The following is an 18180-nucleotide window of genomic DNA, read 5'->3' on the forward strand; positions in this document are numbered from 1 at the left end:
TTCTGAAGTCTTTAGATTGAGAATAGCCAAGGACTCAAATCTGAAGAGCCCCTAATGCACAGACTTGGTTTAAGTGTAATTCTCAACCTCAAGCCTGAGCTCGATGCTGTAATGGGATGAGCCTTTGGGGTCTCTGGAAGGGGTTGAGTAGATTTTGCACGTGGCCAGAGTGTCGAATGAAGCAGTTTAAGACAATGGCCACGAGCTCTTTGACTAGTGGAATGTGATGAAGTGCCATCATGTGAGTTCCAAGAGTTCTCTGGCCCAGCAATTCCGGCAGAATGCCTGGCTGGTCGACCCTGACTGACTGATTCTTCCTGGTTCAGAAGCTCCCCGCTGGACCAGTCACCATGGTACTGAAGTGAGATGCATCGACTGACTGGACCTAGGTCAGATATTCACCCTGGAGCCACATTCATTGATGAGAATCAGGGAGGTGAGGGCTATTTCTGCAAAGGAAAATCAGAGTATGGCTCCCAGCAGGAAGTGGAATGTCAAGCAGGCCAAAACAACACGTGTCTACCACCATAAGACAGGACCCTGTCCTCAAGAAACTCAGTCCAGAGGTGTGGAGATGACAGGGAAGTAACTATACTGTGGTAAGTGCCATGTGAGTATAGTTAGATGGGGGGTTAGAAAAGGCTTCTCAGAGAGGCCTTTGAGCTGGGTCTTAAAGGATGAGCAAATGTTAGACACACAGACAAGGGAGAAGAGGGTCTTTCAGACAAAGGGATCAGCTTGAGTGAAGGCCTGGAGGTACGGGGTGTTACAGTGTGTGAAGAGATGGCACGCTGTCTGAGGTAGCTGGCGCATGGGGAGATGGAGCTAGATTCTGCAGGCAGTGAGCTCGCAGAAGATGATTAAGTAGAGGAGTAACAAGATTAGATCTGTGTTTGGGAAACAACTGTGGAAGACAATTTGGCAACAGTATCAAGTGACTTTTAGAAGCAGACGCCCTTTGGCCTAGAACAGATACTAGATATTTATCCTAAGTGAATAATTGGACAAATGCCAAAAGAATACAAGGCTATCCATTGAAGCAGTGTTCATAAGAGTGACATTTTGGAAACATAAGCGTTACTATTTATAAACATCAACATTAAACAATAAGGTACTATTTAACAAATTGTGAGAATGCTTATTCCATGAAATACTAAGCAGTCATTAAAAAATGATGATATGGGTAAATATTTATATAGAGTCGCAATATTGTATAATTGTAAATCAAAAAGCAAATTACAAAGTATTATGCAGAGTATAATCACATTTTTTAAAATTTTTAAAGTATTTTATGCCCCTGGATGGTGTGGCTCAGTGGATTGAGCGTCGGCCTGTGAACCAAAGGCTCAACAATTCAATTCCCAGTCAGGGCACATGCCTGGGTTGCAGGCCAGGTCCCCAGTAAAGAGAGTGTGAAAGGCAGCCACACATTGATGTTTCTCTCCCTCTCTCTCCCTCCCTTTCCCCTTTCTAAAAATAAATAAATATAATATTTTTTAAAAGTATTTTATGGCTCTTTCTTAAGTAAAATACCAACTAATGAATATAAAAATAGTAATAGAACTAGAAAATTAAAATTTTGAGGCTCTTGGCACAAACCTAGCCCATCGAGTATCCTTTCCTGAATCTTAATTTAATTTCTTTGTCTTCTGTATAAAATCATACATTGTTGATAACCTATTCCTTCTTTATAAAACAAACATTTATTCATTTAGGAGGCATTTATTTAGCTTCCAGCACAATACCAGATGCTGGGGATACAAAGATGAGACATGGTCACTTCCTTCAACAAGTTCATAGTAAGTCAAAAACTGCAATATTGGCCCTGGCTGGTGTGGTTCAGTGGACTGAGTGCCAGCCTGGTGAACCAAAGGGTCGCTAGTTCAACTCCCAGGCAGGACACATGCCTGGGTTGTGATCCAGGTCTCAATAGGGGGCTTGCAAGAAGCAACAATACATTGATGTTTCTCTCCCTCTCCTCTTTCCCTTCCCCTCTCTCTAAAAATAAATAAATAAAAATAATAAGTTTTAAAAGCTGCAATATTGTATGATTAAGGGAGTAGTAGATACACATCTAGGTAGAAAGGGAAAATATTCACACTTTTTGAAGGACAGTGGATGGTAATGTCTTCACTAAAGAGGACACATGTGCTGGGTTTCAGGAGAGAAGTTGTGGGTGAGGGGAGGGAAGGGAGATTCCAGGCACAGGAAACAACAGTGTGTGCAGGGAATGGAGCTCCCCGACCTCAGCATGTGCAGGGGACTGTGAGTGGCTCAGCATGGCTGGACTAGACATGTTGGGATGGGATGGGGAGTGGGCAGAGGAGGTGAAGCTGAAGAAAGGGACAAGCAGTCGGTTTTAAGGAGCCCTGAGGGTCATCTTAGGCATTTAAGGCATGCTCCATGGGCCAGAAGCCTTGGCATCACCTGAGAGCTTGTCAGAAACGCTGACTCCTGTGCCACCCCAGACCTCCTGAATCAGGATCTGCATTTTAAGAAGAGGTTCGGATGATTCATTTGCATTTAGGAAGCTCTGATTTAAATACTTGGGACTTTATTTTGTAGGCTCAGAGAGAGCCTGACACAGATTCACCCTCCCTTGGCATCCTGAGCAGGAGAAGGTTCTTCGTCTCCTCTTTCCTGTCCACTCCTTCCCGGTTTCAGCAGCAGCTGCTCTGCCCCCCAGGAGCCCCAAAGCTCTCCAGTCCTCGGCCCACTGCTTCCCTTCACAGAGCTTGCCTCGTCACATTGTCCCAAACACACTTTACAGGATTCTTGAATTCAGAAAGTCCCTTGGTTTTGAAAGATGATAAATGAAAATGTAAGGTTCTATGATTCTATGTAAGAAAACTACACAGTGCCGTGACCCTGTGGAACTCGTCATGCCTAACCAGTGGTACACACTGAAAACACAAGTCAGCTCAAATAGCATTAGAACCATTCACAGAGGCTAAATCCACGGCGAACTAAGAAGGGAAGCTGAAGATGCTCGCAGATGTGGTTTTTAACCCTTTCTTCGTAATAACCTTTATTTCTTTTAACTATAAAACTAGCCCTGGCTGGTGTGGCTCAGTGGATTGAGCATGGGCTGTGAACCAAAGGGTCACCAGTTCTATTCCCAGTCAGGGCACATGCCTGGGTTGCAGACCAGGTCCCTGGTAGGGGGCTCACGAGAGGCAACCACATTGATATTTCTCTACCTCTCTTTCTCCTTCTGTTCCCCTCTAAAAATGAATAAATAAAATCTTAAAAAAAAACTAATACATGTACATTATTGAAAGTTTGGAAAAATACATTAGTTTAAAGAAGAAAATAAAAGGTCAGTCAGAGAAAAAATCAGAAAAGATTAAATACAAAATGGGAGAGGCCTGACTGGAATAGCTCAGTTGGCAGGGCGTTGTCTCCACAAGCAAAAGGTCACGGGGGTTGATTTCAGGTCAGGGCACATGTCTGGGTTACAGCTCGGTCCCTGGTCAGGGCGAGTACAAGGGGCAACCAACTGAAGTTTCTCTCCCATTCCTTCTCTCTCTCTTCACTTCTCTCTGGAGACAATCTTATAAAAAATTAGGAGAGAGAAGGAAATTAAGTGTTTGCAGACACACACACTCACATTCTTCTCTTCACCCCAACCCCTGGGTCCTTCTGATTCGGTGAACCCGTAATTGTGAATTGATCAATATTCAACGTTTACATTGTTAAGACTGTAAACTCTGTTGACCACTAAGCTATGTAATATACAATGGTTGCTTTTCCTTTTTTGCACAATAATTTGCTTTTCTGGAGGTTAATCACTGTTGTTAGTCATTTGTTCATTTGCTTAATTCTTCTGTGGTTTTACTAATAACTTTTTTCTTAGCCCTCCTCTAAGTGGGCAAATATCCTCTCAATATACTTAAGTACATTGGATGTTCTATCAGTTTCATCATGTTGACACCATCTTCCCAGAATCTCCTGCCTTCACTCACCTGTGCTGTTCACTCTAAAGGCCTGCTGGTGGCTACTGTCCAGGAATCCTCCTGTATCTCTTGGGATTCCCTCACCACTCTCCTCTGTGTAAACCTGTGTTCTACATTCCATGAACTTCACATTTTTGGTTTTGTACCTCATTTTGGTGGAGAGTGCTTTCCAGAAAGAGTTCATGGAAAGATAATGTTTTGGGCTTCTTGCATGTCTGAAAAATGTCTTCATCATGTCTTTACATGTAATCATTTGTGTATAGAATGAAAGATCAGAAATAGCTTTCCTTCAGAATTTTCGAGGCATTGTTTCATTGCCCTCTGGGTGCCAGTGTGGCTCCTGTGATTCAGTGCCATTATGATTCTTGATCCTGTGTATTTAGTATTTCATTTTGAATCTGTCTGGAAACATGTCTGATTTTCTCCTTGTCCTCCATGTTCTGAAATTTTACCATGTTATGTCTTGTTGTAGAACTACTTTTATCCATTATAACTGATACCTGATAGGCCTTTCAGTTCTGTGAAATTTTCATGAATTATTCCTTTGCTAGTTCTTTGACAAGTAGTGTGATAATTCCCCTTTTTCTTTCTGGAAATCCTATTATTTAGATATCAGACCTTCTAGGCTGGTCTCTATCTTTTTTCTTTTATTTTCCATCTCTGCCTTTTTCCCTCCATTTCTGTTTGTCAACCAGTCTTGTCAACCAAGAACCCTGACTGATATAATAAAATGATCTATTTTGGAGAGAAGAGGAGATTCTGAAAATAAATGAGGGAATTAGCTGTCAGTAATCTGCAGATCCTACGGGGTTCGAAACGGGACAAGAAAATGGTTTGGGTTGTGGAGGGCAGGCTACAACGGAAAGTCTTCTGAAAGGTCTTCATATGCATTCCTCACCTCATCAGTAACTCGTGAAGGTTGATCACTGGCTTTGTGCATCCCCTGGAGTCTGAAGTGTGTCTTGTGGAGAGACAGAGGATGAGAAATATCCTTCTTTCCATTTTCTCTTCCATTTGGGACTCAGGCTAAAAAAAGAATACCACTACATGAACAAGGAGAATCTGAAGCCTATATCATATTTAACGAATTAATGTACAAAAATCCAGCTCCAATCTTCTAGCCAATATTCTACAAATATTCACTCTCTTTCTCCTCTCCCACTCACCCTGGACAGAGACTAGTTAGCTTTCTCCCAAATTCATGTGTTTTTTCTTCCTGGACATATTGCTGGGTTATACTCCCAACCCCTCTTATATCCGGGTGGGCCATGGAGCTGAGCTCTGGCCAATGGAATATATGTGAAAACAAGGAATGCCTGTTCTGGGCTTGGCCCCCAAATCATCACTTGAGATTCTCCAGGCTCTCTCCTCCCTCATCTGCAGCCAGATAAAGAGGATTCACTCAAGAACACCAGGGCCTCTGGGAAAGGCAGAACATCTAGCTGAGTTCATGAAGTCTCTGAGAAGCAGAGGGTCCTTCCTTCCTCCCCCACTGACCCACTTTGGATTGAGATGTAAGGGAGAAATACATCTTTATTGAGATTCGGAGGTTGTCTGTTATAGCACTTAGCCTACGCTGACTAATTTGACTCCATCTTTGAAGAAACTGCCTTTACCTCCTGGGTCTCCGTTTCCTCGTCTGAAAATGAGGGGTTTAGAATGGCTCCTCTCTGGGTTGCCTTTCCACTATGACACTCCATTTATAAATTATGTGGTTTCATACTCTACTAGGACTAATTGCAGAATTTTTCAATTACAATAAAGAGTAAATTCTCCATGTATAGATGGGTTGTGTTCCAAAAGTCCAGGTATGAGTCCCTTGTTAGAACACTGCTTATGTCAGAAAAAGCTTTAATATCTTAAAGCATGCACAGATTCATGCTTAATGCTCAGTCTGAGGTCCCCGAGCCCCAGCTGCAGGCAGTGAGTGAGGCAGGAACTGGGCAGAGGCTCTGAAGCAGGACTAGAGAGGGACAGGATGGGAGGGTAGGACAGGACAGGCCGAGGGCCAGGCTGCCAGTTGCACAAGCTTCCTTGGGAGGCCGCAGGAGCCGCCATACATGTGAATCACTCTTATCTTGGATATTTCCAATTCCACTTCTTAATTTTAACTGTGCTTGGGTGCAAGTTTTGTGCAGGACAGAGATGGATTTACTGTGGAGCTAATAAAGCTCATGCTTCGGGGTCTCCCTTCCAAGGTCTTAGAATTATGTTCAAAAAGTTTTCATAAAATTTGAAAAAGTAAGATATTTTTACTGTAGTTGGTCAAGGCTGCTGTCTATTTCTACTTCAATTCCTCTCCTTCACATTTCCCTTTGTGTTAGATGGCACCAGAATGGCCGTAGTCACTTTTGGAATCCAGCTGAAAGGAAGTTTAGTTGAGATACATTACATTTGGTATCTATTCATGCGGTTTATAGTTTCTTCCATGCATAGTTGAGCTATGACCCATAGCCCAGATGAAGGGATAGCTCCAGGAATCTCTTATCTGCCTGCTTTTCTAACTCACCTGGAATTGTGACTTGTAAGTGCAAGGCCAAAGTTCAAAGCAAGATGTAAGCATTTCCTACAGCACCTGGTACTAGAAGCTTAAGGGAGTGAAAGAGAATCAAGTTTTAAAAATATACAAAGCCAGGAGCAATCTGAAGGAAATTCTTCCAATCATTAGCTGTGCAAAAATATAAGCAAAAAGGTTTCTGTCCTTGTGGACATCCAATACAGAGAAGTTTTGTTCTGTTGGCAATACACTCGGTAATAGTGTATACCATTATAAAATGTATCATTCATTCTTTTCTTTTTGGATGAGAACTGTTCAAAATACAGTGTATCAGAATTCCAATCCTTTTACAATGTTTGATGATTTGACTTAAATTACTAATATGGACACAGATAATTAAAAACTCATGATATATCACTTATAATGAGGTTGTCCAAGACAAACTGGGCCAGGCGCAGTGGCTCGTGCCTGTAGTCCCAGCTACTCGGGAGGCTGAGGCAGGAGGATCACTGGAGCCCAGGAGCTCTGGGCTGCACAGCGTTGTCCGGATCCGGGGTCCGCACTAAGTTCGGCATCAGTATGGTGACTTCCGGGTGGAGGGGTGCCACCAGGTTTCCTAAGGAGGTGGGCCGGCCCAGGTCAGAAACGGAGCAGGTCAAAACTCCCGTGCTGATAAAAGACAAATTGGCTAGTAAATGTAGTCAGTTCAAAGAGTACAGATCTCTTGACAAGATGCCCATACCAGCAGTACCAGCTAGTACTCCTGCGACCACTCCAGCCCCGTGGCCCCAAGCCTCAGTCCCAGACCTGGCCCCAACCTCAGCTCCACCAGCGGCCCCAGCTCCAGCGCCGGTTCCAGCTCCAACTCCAGCATCAGCATTATTCCCAGACCCAGTGGCAGCGCAGCGGCTGCGAACTGTGGGCTCCTGGCCAGATTGGACCTCAGCACCAGCCCCAGCGCATACCCCTGCGCAGTTGTCGGCTGGTCCCGCTCTGCCAGGTCCCTTCCTGGCGGCTGTGTGGTCCGGCTGCACCAGATCATTTTGGCCTCCGTCGTGGACAGGTACAAGTGACGCAACCAGGGTTCTCCAAAGTTATCAGGACTCCGCTGGGAACCATTGACAAGCACTCGGAGGAAGTCACCGAATTGTTTTTCAGCGCCTCACAATGAGTTTAGAAGACGACGTGGCTGCTGACATGAAATTTGCTAAGAACATGTATGAATTGAACAAGAAAGCCTCTCCAAATGAGCTCATCCTGAGCTGGTATGCCACAGGCCGGGAAGCCACAGAGCACGCTGCTGGTCCGCGAGCACTGCGGCGGGGAAGGCCCAGCCCCATCCACCTCACTGTGGGCGCGAGCCTCCAGAATGGTTGCGGGGGCACAAGGCTTATGTCAGCACTTTAATGGGTGTCCCTGGGGGCACCGCGGGGATGCTGTTCACACCTCTGACGGTGAAATACGCGTATTATGACCCTGAACACATTGGAGTGGATCTGACCATGAAGACCCGTTTTAGCCCCAACCGGGTGGTTGGACGCTCAAGTGATCCGCAGCAAGCGGCCGGGTCGTGGGCTCTCACGCAGCAGGCCCTGACACAGCGTCGCAGGGCGCAGAGGTTGTGTGGACTGGGAAGGGGTCAGCCGACGATACCAGGCACCGCTTCTTGATGAGTCTGGTTACCCGAGCGCCCCAGATAGTTTCTGATGACTCCGAAACCACGCCACCTGGCCAGGCTCGCACAGTCGCAGGTCGCCCTCAGGGAGAAACCTGTGGACGTGTGATGGGCCCGGCAGCGCTCCTTCCACCTGGTCCCCACTCGAGGACTGTGGCTTCTCGAGTGGGGGCCAGCATGGAAGTGGGAGTGGCTTCTTGTGCTTTGAGTCACACTGAGAGAGACAACTGCTGGGACTCTGAATAAACATAGCCTATGTTTTGTAAATAATTTTTTTAAAAAGGAGTCAGTTAAGATTAGTCCCTGCACAAGAAAATTTGAAATGCTCTGGAATCTTATAGCTCACAGATGAAAGAAATTTTGATCAAGGGTTTTTCCCAATTTGGTGACAAACTTAAGTGTTTACATGGTATTGCCAAAAGCAAACTGTGAACCTGAAAGAAACTTTCCTAAACAATCAAAAAGTAAAAGAAATCTGACCACCCTGCTAAGAATAGTCTGAATTAACTTTGTAGTCCTCTCTATAAAGGCATACTACTATCAAAATATTGTCATATAAAGAAGCAATCAAAGAGTAAAGAGCCAAAATCAAAGATTAAACAGCCAAAATATTCGAGTATGGGAGCTTTTTGTGATAGCTGTGGTATTCGTCAGCTTTTTCAAATGTGTGAATTGTTCCCCTGGCCGGGTAGCTCAGTTCATTAGTGCATTGTCCCGACAGACACTCCAAGGTTGCAGGCTCAATCCTTGCTCAGGGCGCATACAAGAATCAACCAATGGATGCATCAATAAGTGGAACAACAAATCAACATTCCCCCCATAAAATTAATAAATTAAAAAGTGTCGTTTGTTGTAATTTATGTTCTTATTGTAAATAAATACTATTCACTTTAACATGTCTTTATGTTTGTGGGGCTTTTCCTTTAAAATCCCCCACCCCCACAATCGTGTAAGCGGTGGGCTCTAGAAAACCCGGCCCACTGCGGTGCAGAGCACGCCCTCAGGTGCTGCTGCAGCTATTTCAAGTGCTGGGACTGATTTCTCAGGCCCCAGACCCAGGAGCTGAGTACTGTCAGGTTGTCTGGACCTGTCCAGCTCTGAAAAATGGGTACAGGTTCAAAAAGTCACCAAAGTGGATCAAACTAAAATGCTTCCTCATGGGCTCACCTCTGAGGCATTTTAGGTCCCTGGTAACACTACCAGGACCACCCCAATCTTTGCTTCTCAAGGATTCCAGGGTCAGGAGGAACCTGCTTTTTACCATGTGGGCCTGATGCCTTTTCTTTTCTTTTTCTTTTTTTTTTTTTTTTGCCTTGATGAACAGTGTTTTGAGAATTCAAAAACATACCAGTGTCCCTAATCCTTAATGAAATTAAACTCTTTACTGGCAAATTTTATCTATACATTGTTTAAACAAGCAAACAAAAACAATGTTTACCAATAAGCAAGGTGATTCCAGCTCCTTGATAATTAGGTGTTGCAAAGTGTTTGCATTAGCATCCTCTAGTGACAAAAAGGGGCAAGACAGTTTGCCCTCATCTGTCAAACACTAGGAACAGACATGGTGCTAGTGCTGCTGTTTCCCCCACCCCCACCCTTTCTCCCCTTCTCTGGAAATTGTGCAGAGTACTGCGGTTTATTCAGTTCCCCTGTGATTTTTGATCATTAATTTATGTCCTCAAACAGATCAGGCAGAGATCAAAATGTGAAGTAAAAACTGGGAGGAAAAGAGGGCCTACGTTTACCCTGATGGCACTGTCTGCAGAGTTCATGCTTCAGTCCCTTAGAAGTTCAGCAAATTGCTGGCCTCGAGAATCAGAAAGCCTCTTTAAGATGGTTATTCAGGTAGGGAGAGGTCAGCGCAACTCTGCTGACCCCTGGCTGAACCTGTTGGAGATTCTGGGTCATTCTGGCTTCTGACTTGAACCTGCTACCTAGGCTGACCCCTGAGTTTCGCTCCTTACCAGCTCTGCTGTTTCCTGTCTCGGGCTCAGCCCACATTCTGCCCAGCTCTTTTCCACCACGTCTGTTTCAGTTTGGTTCCTTTCTTCCTTCCATTTTTGTTTCTGCAAATCAGATCTGGCTTTAGTCACCAAGGAAGGTAATCCCTTCCATCGTTTATTAAGTTTGCTATTTAAAAAAAATAATTCATTTCGTTGTGATAAGAACACTTAAGATCTGCCCTCTTAACATGTTTTTAAATATACAGTACAGTGTTGTTTTCCATAGGCATAATGTTGTACAGATCTCTAACCTTATTCACCTTGCATAACTGAAATTTATGTCTATTGATTAGCAACTCTCCCTTTCCCTCTCCTCCAGCACCTGGCAACTGCCATCCTATTCTTCGATTCTGTGAGTTTGACTATTTTAAACACCTTTATATAAGTGGAATCCTACAGTATTTGTCCTTCCATGACTGACTTACTTTACTCAGGATAATATTCTCAAGGTTCATCCATGTTTTCATAAATGGCAGGATTTCCTTCTTTTTGAAATGAATAATATTCCATTATATGTGTATAACACATTTTAAAATCTGTCCATCTGTTGATAGACATTTGTTTCCACATATTGGCTAATTGTGAGTAATGTTGCAATGAACAAGGAAGTATTAATATCTCTTTGACATCCTGATTTCAATTCTTTTGGATAAATATCCAAAAATAAGATTGCTGGATCATATTGGAGTTCTATTTTTAATTTTTTGCAGAAACTCCATACTATTTTCTATGGAGGCTGCGCCATTTTACATTCCTACCAATAGCATACAATGGTTCCAATTTCTCCACATCTCCAAAAAGACAAGCCAACACTTGTCTTTTGTTGTTTTTATAACAGCCATCCTAGCAGATGTGAGGTGACATTTCATTGTGGTTTCGATTTGCATTTCCCTGATGATTAGTGACATTGATCTCTACATATACCTGGTGTCCATTTGTATGTCTTCCTTTGCAGAAATGTCAAGTTCTTTGACCATTTTAAAATCATTTTATTAGTTTTGTTGCTGTTGTTGTTTTGCTATTGAGTTGGAGTTCCTTCTATATTTAGGAAATTAATCCCTTATCAGATATATGCTTTGCAAATATGTTCTTCCATTCTGTAGGTTGTCTTTTCAATTTCTCAATGGTTTCCTTTGCTGTACATAAGCTTTTTAGCTTGATGTAGTCCCACTTCTCTATTTTTGCTTTTCTTGTCTGTGCTTTTGTTTTCATATATATGAACTCATTGCCAAGATCAATGTCATGAAGCCTTTTTTTTTTCTAGCAGTGATAAAGTTTCAGGTCTCATGTTTAAGTTGTTAATCTATTTTGAGTTAATTTCTGTGTAAGATAAGGGTCTACTTTCATTCTTCTTCATATGAATAACCAGTTTTCCCAGCAGCATTTGTTGACATTGAGTTTTCATTCAACAAATATTTGAGCATCTTTGGCCCAAGCATTGTGGTTGGCATGGTGATTCAAGGCTGTGAATAACGCAATGGTTGCATGCACACCCTCTGGAGCCAGACTGCCTGGGATCAAATTCTGGTACAACCATTTCTAACTGTGTGACCTTGGGCAAGTCACTAACTTCTTTGTGCCCCAATGTCCTTATCTGTATGAAATGGATAATATTTATGGTTCTTTCCTCACAGAGTTGGTGTGAGGATTGGTTATTGCATGTTAAAGGGCTTAGAAAAGTGTCTGACACCGGGTAAGCACTCTTAAGCGCTGGCTCCTAAGGCATAGTCCTTGCCTCTCAAGAAGCTCACAGACTACACTTGCCCTGTCCACCTGTCCCACTTGGGTCTTTTGGCAGACATGGCGATTTGGGTCTTTTGGTACCTCAAGTGACACGATTCCTGGCTACCCTTTCGTGGAATCACGGGATAAACCAAGTGCAGATTCCTGTGTCACAGTTTCACCGTGTGAACCTGGACAAGTAACTTCTACTCTCTGGCTCTCACTTTATCCATTTGTAAAGGAAGAAAGTTGGACCAAAATTGATTCCCAAGATCCCAACAAGCTCCTCGTTCTGGATAAGCCAAGTTGAAACTAAGCCGGTTTGGGAAAGCCACTTAACCTCTCTGTTCTTGTTTCCTCACGTGTAAAATGGGATAATATTACCAACCACTTCCCAGTTGGGAAAGCCACTCCTCAAGGAAAGCCAGCGCCGGGTGTCAGCGTTCGCTCAACACAGGGCGCCTTCTGGTTCACTGCCTTAGTCGATCGGCGCAGGCGCACTGGCGCCGCGGCGGCGGGCTTCCGACTTCCGGTTCCGCCGGGACCCAGGGGCCAGACCGGAGCTAATGGCGGCGTCCGCAGAGCAGACCACCGGAGGTGTAGAGGAGGCCGCGGTGGAAGAGAAACTGCAAGTCCTGGAACCCGGGGCCGCCCCGTTTGGAAATTTCCCTCACTATTCCCGCTTCCACTCTCCAGAGCAACGGCTCCGCCTCCTGCCTCCGGAGCTGCTTAGCCAGCTCTTCCCTCAGGGTCCCGAGACGAAGCCCATTCTTGGGCTAGACGTGGGTTGTAACTCCGGGGTGAGTGACAGGAGAAGTGTCGGAGATCGGGTAGCCCAGCGGTTGGCTACCTTCATGTCCACTGGGGTTCTGGCCTGGGCTTGACATCACACCTTCCCAAAATGAGCTTAAAGGTGTAGCGTTGATCGACTCCGCGCTGCTACTAGCTGCTCTCCGAGGTCCCACCACCATCTGTCAGGAATCTTGTGGCGGAATGTTTATAGCTACTTTTCGAATTTCCGCGTCTCCGCCTCCGCCACCTGGAGGCCAAACCCGGATGGGAAGATTCACTGTGTCTGGGCCTCTGGCGCTTGCCTCCTGCCGGAAGCACATGGGTCAGAGAAGCCCATGGCTGGGTAGAGGGGTCTTCCAGAGACCTACGTTTGGGAGCATGGGAGTGGGATAGATTTACTGGAAGAGATGAGCCAGAGGTGACCGAATCATGCCTGGAATTAAGATTCATGTGCTCTGTGGTACAGGACACCCTGGAGTCAAGTTGATATTTATTTTAAAAGCAATGAGTTTATGGAATACAGTGTGGAGAGGGGCGAGAAGGAGGAATACGGCAACCTAGTTGAGGAAGGCATTGCCATGCTGTCTAACCGAAAAGATATTCTTAGACATGTGACGGTTACAGTTAAATCATGTGCAAAATAGCAAAATGTCTCTGTGACACCAAGTGCTTACTCTACCTCCAAGAGCAGCAGATGGTGGGAGAATTTTGTTGTGTTGCTGGTCATCCGCAACGGAGATTTTGGTGAAGGGCTGAAGGCTATAGAGACACAGCTGATAAAGGAGAGAGGGACATTTGGATACAAACTCAAAGCGGGAATAAGCAAATAGGTGGGTTTCTGGGTGTCCCCTGAAAACATTTCTCCACTATGATGATATAGGAAGTCAGAGAAGGGAAGCAATATAAAAGAAGGACTGGGTTTAAGGCTTGGGATTTCATGAAAGGCATTAGGAAACCATAGATTTTAAAGTTGACAGAGGTGTATATATACATGTTAGCGGCAAGGACGTAGTTGCAATTAATGAGGGCAGTGGTTCCCAAGCCTGGTTGTACATTTAAGGAGCAAGTCTCTACTGGCTCTAAATCTTCCTTTTCCCTACATGGTGGCAAATGCCATTCATAACTTCTTGGCTATGTGTCCTATGTGTATATAAACATTTATATATATATAAATACCTTCTCTCTTTTAGTTTCATAAATAGTAGTACAATATTTTGCACCCTGCTTTTCTTTTTTTCTTTTTTTGAGTTTACTGGGGTAATGTGGGTTAATAAAATTATATAGAATTCGAGCCCTGGCTGGTGTAGCTCAGTGGATTGAGTGCTGGCCTGCGAACCAAAGGGTTGCAGGTTCAATTCCCAGTCAGGGCATATGCCTGGGTTGCCAGCCAGGTCCCTGGTGGGGGTGTGCAAGAGGCAACCACACATTGATGTTTCTCTCCTTCTCTTCCTCCCTCTAAAAATAAATAAATAAAATAAAAATAAAATTATATAGAATTCGGTGTACAATTCTATGATACATCATCTGTATATTGTATTGCACCTTGCTTTTTATTTAATAATTTGAAGGTCACTCATGTCACTACATTCTTTTTCAGCAGCTTCATAATATTTTATTGTACAGATGGGTCCATAATTTATGGATGCACCACAATTTATGGGATGCTTTTGTTTAAACTTTAAAAACTCCTAGGTCCCACTGTAGACCTACTGAACCAGGATCTTGGGATGTTAAACCCTTGAGTCTGTATTTTCTTTTTTAAGCTTCCAGGGGACGCTAGGATTGGAGAATCAAGGATGGAGAGGATGAAGAGATGTGGTGGAGGAGGGGCTGATATGACAAAATGACTGGTCAAACATGGGGCACACCCAAGATCAGACAGGGGGAGGGAGACTGCAAAGAAGTAAATACATGGGGAGGAAATGAAGCAGGGTAGTATAGAACCCTCCTACTCAAAGTGTGGTTGTGAACTGTAGCTTCAGCACGACTTAGAAGCTTATTAGAAATTCAGAATCACAGCCCCCACTCCAGATTTGCTAAATCAGCATTTATTTTCACAAGACCCCATGCGATGAGTATGCCCATTGAAGAGTGAGAAGCCTGGTGTAGAAGAAAGAATCTAATGTAACCTAACTCTTGCTGTATACTTACATGTGACATGGAGCAAGTAAAGTACTAGCCTCTGGACCATAATTTTTAAAATACAGTTGTGTGTGTGTGTGTGTGTGTGAGAGAGAGAGAGAGAGAGAGAGGAAGAACTATTCCACACAGAAAAGTGCATAAAACATAAATCTATACCTATGAGTTATTATAAAACAGCCCCCTTTATGACTACTGTCTAGGTCAAGAATAAAACATCTTCAGTAGCCCACGAGTTTCCCATATACCTTTTTCTGTTCATTAACTCCCCTCTCTACACAGAGGTAAGAACCAGTCTGACTTTCATTGTTTCTTTATACCTCACTATTTTTGTATTCCTAAACAATAAAATTTAATTTTATCTTTTTTCAATTGAAAGAGAAATATTGATTTGTTGTTCCACTTATTTATACATTGGTTGATTATTGTATGTACCCTGACCAGGGATCAAATCTGCAACCTTGGCATGCTGGTGCAATGCTCTAGCCAACTGAGTTACTTGGCTAGAGCTAATTTTATCCATTTTTGAATTTCATATAAATGGAAGTTTATCATGTATTTTCTTTTACGTTTTGCTCTTTTTTCAGCATTATATATATTTATGAAAGTCACTGATGTTGCTGCAATTAGCTGAATTCCTTCATTTTTAACTATTTAGTTTTCCATCTTAATGACTACATTACATTTATTTATCCATGCTACTATTATAGGACATCTGGGTTGTCTCCAGCCACATTCTCTTCACCTGCACCAAAGGCATAAATATTTTCCTCACAGGATTGTTACATAGAGCAAATGGGGTAATGAATAGGAAAATGCCTTGGAAAAAATGTGTAGAACAACATAAATTTGAATTAGTAATAATGGTTATAGAAGTCAAAGTTGGAGAAAGGAGGTGGTCACTTGTTTAAGAGTCAAAAAAAGTGCTAAGATGGTGAAAATCATACATGCAGAAACAGAATAAGTCTCAGAAAGAAGTGGTGAAGCATAGGGCAGGTAGTAAATTAAAGCTGTAGAGTGATGGCTGAGTGAGGACTTTTTGGAGTCCACTTTCCCAACCACAGGTCTGAGAAGCAGGTTTTCTTAAGATGGTGCTTGCTCTATTCCTCACCTTCCTGGTAAGGAACACAAGGTATGCCCCTAGAACCTTTCCTCCTCCCTGGAGCCTGAGATGCCCCCAAAACAAACAGATATTTACAAGCATATGAAGCTGAAAAAGACTGCTCTAGTTTCTTTCCTGCATCTATTGGGTTGTGACTTTCAACCATACTACCCAGTCTGCCATCAGTCAGGAAAGCGTAGAGATAATTCATTACAGCCTGTCACCCCTGGAGGGCGCTGAGAGCCTGCTTTGTGGAAAACTTTCCGGGCAACCTCTTCTGGCTGTAGTTTAGGAGCCTCTCACCCTCTAAAGCCAGGAGTAGATGGCTCTCAGTCAAAGATAAGAGGGTAAGAGATAAGCTTCTCTTCTGTTCACTGGTTGAAAGCGGCAATGACAAAACTCTTTTGGATTCCTCTAGGACCTAAGTGTGGCTCTGTACAAGCACTTCCTTTCCCTACGTGATGGGGAGACCCTCTCAGACGCTTCAAGAGAATTCCGTCTCCTCTGCTGCGACATAGATCCGGTCCTGGTGGAGCGAGCTGAAAAAGAATGCCCTTTTCCTGATGCCTTGACTTTTATTACCTTGGACTTCATGAATCAAAGGAGCCGGAAAGTTCTCTTGAACTCATTCTTAAGCCAGTTTGGACGCTCAGCTTTTGACATTGGCTTCTGCATGTCAATAACCATGTGGATTCATCTGAACCATGGGGACCGTGGCCTGTGGGAGTTCCTGGCTCACCTCTCCTCCCTCTGCGCCTACCTCCTTGTGGAGCCACAGCCCTGGAAATGTTATCGGGCAGCTGCAAGGCGTCTTCGAAAGCTGGGCCTCCATAATTTTGACCACTTCCACTCCCTTGCCATCCGAGGTGATATGGCCAATCAGATTGTACAAATCTTGACCCAGGACCATGGCATGGAATTAGTATGCTGCTTTGGCAACACCAGCTGGGACCGAAGCCTTTTGCTCTTCAGGGCAAAACAAACCACAGAGACTCATTTGATCCCTGAATCACTGCTAGAAGGGAAAGAAAGGAACAGATTAAGATCCTGGAGGTAGAGAGGTGAGAGGGTGAGAAGACTAAGAAAGAAATACTGTGAGGGTTTTATCCTGAGAATTAATTTCACTCTCCTTAACTCCTTAACAGTTAGGCTGCTTCAAAATCTGGGGGAAAGCTTTTGGCAAAATGTCCAAGATGCAATTGAAAAAAGAAAATAGAATGTCTTCCTCATTATTTAGGATGATCCTGGAGGAGAATGCATCTGTCCTGGGCTATCTGGATTTAGATGGCCTGCAGGAAGTGATCCTGTTTCTGGGATAGGAGCTGCTTTTGGTGGCTATTTATAAAGACCAGGCCAGCCTTAGAATGCATCAGTTCCCTGGGCCGTTTGAGTCTGATCTGGCTGCTTCAGGATTTACTCATCATGCCTTGGGGAAAAACCTAACAATACAATCTGAAACAGTCAATGACCTGGCTAAAGGAGAGGGTTAGTAGGGAAAACATCTTATCTTTCCAGAGCAGGCCAAGTCTCCAACATGACCAGGCTCAGCACAGCAATTCCAGATCCTAGGAGATATGCTCTGGCTGACATTCAAAAGATCTGGTTAAATTATGGGAGGAGATAGAAGAGGTAAAGTGGAGGATAAATGGTGATGGAATGAAACTTGACTTTGGGTGATGAACACAACAATACAATATATAGATGATGTATTATAGAATTGTACACCTGAAACCTGTATAATTTTTATTAACCAATGTCACCCCAATAAATTCAATAAATAATTTTAATTATGAACCCCAAATCCAAGTAGTATAAATGAAATGAAGTGGCACTGAATATAAAACATATAATTATATATAATAAAAATGACGAGGATGGTTGAGAATGTCCTGTGAATCTAGGGTAGATAAGAAACTTCTGCCTTTACCCACTCTGTCCAGGAAGTTTTGGCTCAAGCAAAAACCTCACCCAAGCTCAGAACAGAAAACAAGCCAGTGAGTAAGTTAACTCTGGACTTTTGGGGCAGCATCCTCTACCAAAGAACACCATTATGGAGGTGGGGGACACACACCAGTATGGGGGTGGGGATATGTGCAAGAAGCATGCCCAGAACGCAGTCTACAATTGGGTAGCTACACCATAAGTGCTGTGGGATGGTACTACTGATGTCTGTTAGGTTCTGATTTTTAAAACACCCCCCAGTTGAATCCAAGGAGAAGTAAAAGATGGGCAAAGATCTGTTTGGTGACAAGAAGATGGAAACAAAACATAGAGTGTTTGCCATGTATAATGCA

At 43.6% G+C, this 18180-nt stretch overlaps 1 protein-coding gene and 1 pseudogene across 1 annotated transcript; both read left to right on the plus strand.

Annotated features, from left to right (window-relative positions):
* The first annotated feature begins 7147 nt into the window (after positions 1-7147).
* LOC114513042 lies at positions 7148-8374 on the plus strand (annotated as a pseudogene).
* A 4001-nt stretch (positions 8375-12375) lies between these two features.
* Positions 12376-17205, plus strand: BCDIN3D (BCDIN3 domain containing RNA methyltransferase). Its single transcript, XM_028532263.2, has 2 exons — positions 12376-12653; positions 16305-17205. Exons 1-2 carry the CDS (start codon positions 12420-12422, stop codon positions 16941-16943), a joined length of 873 nt encoding a protein of 290 aa, XP_028388064.1. The 5' UTR covers positions 12376-12419; the 3' UTR covers positions 16944-17205.
* Positions 17206-18180: the final 975 nt, after the last annotated feature.

Source organism: Phyllostomus discolor, chromosome 2 (assembly GCF_004126475.2).
Source record: "Phyllostomus discolor isolate MPI-MPIP mPhyDis1 chromosome 2, mPhyDis1.pri.v3, whole genome shotgun sequence".
Taxonomy (NCBI): Eukaryota; Metazoa; Chordata; class Mammalia; order Chiroptera; family Phyllostomidae; genus Phyllostomus; species Phyllostomus discolor.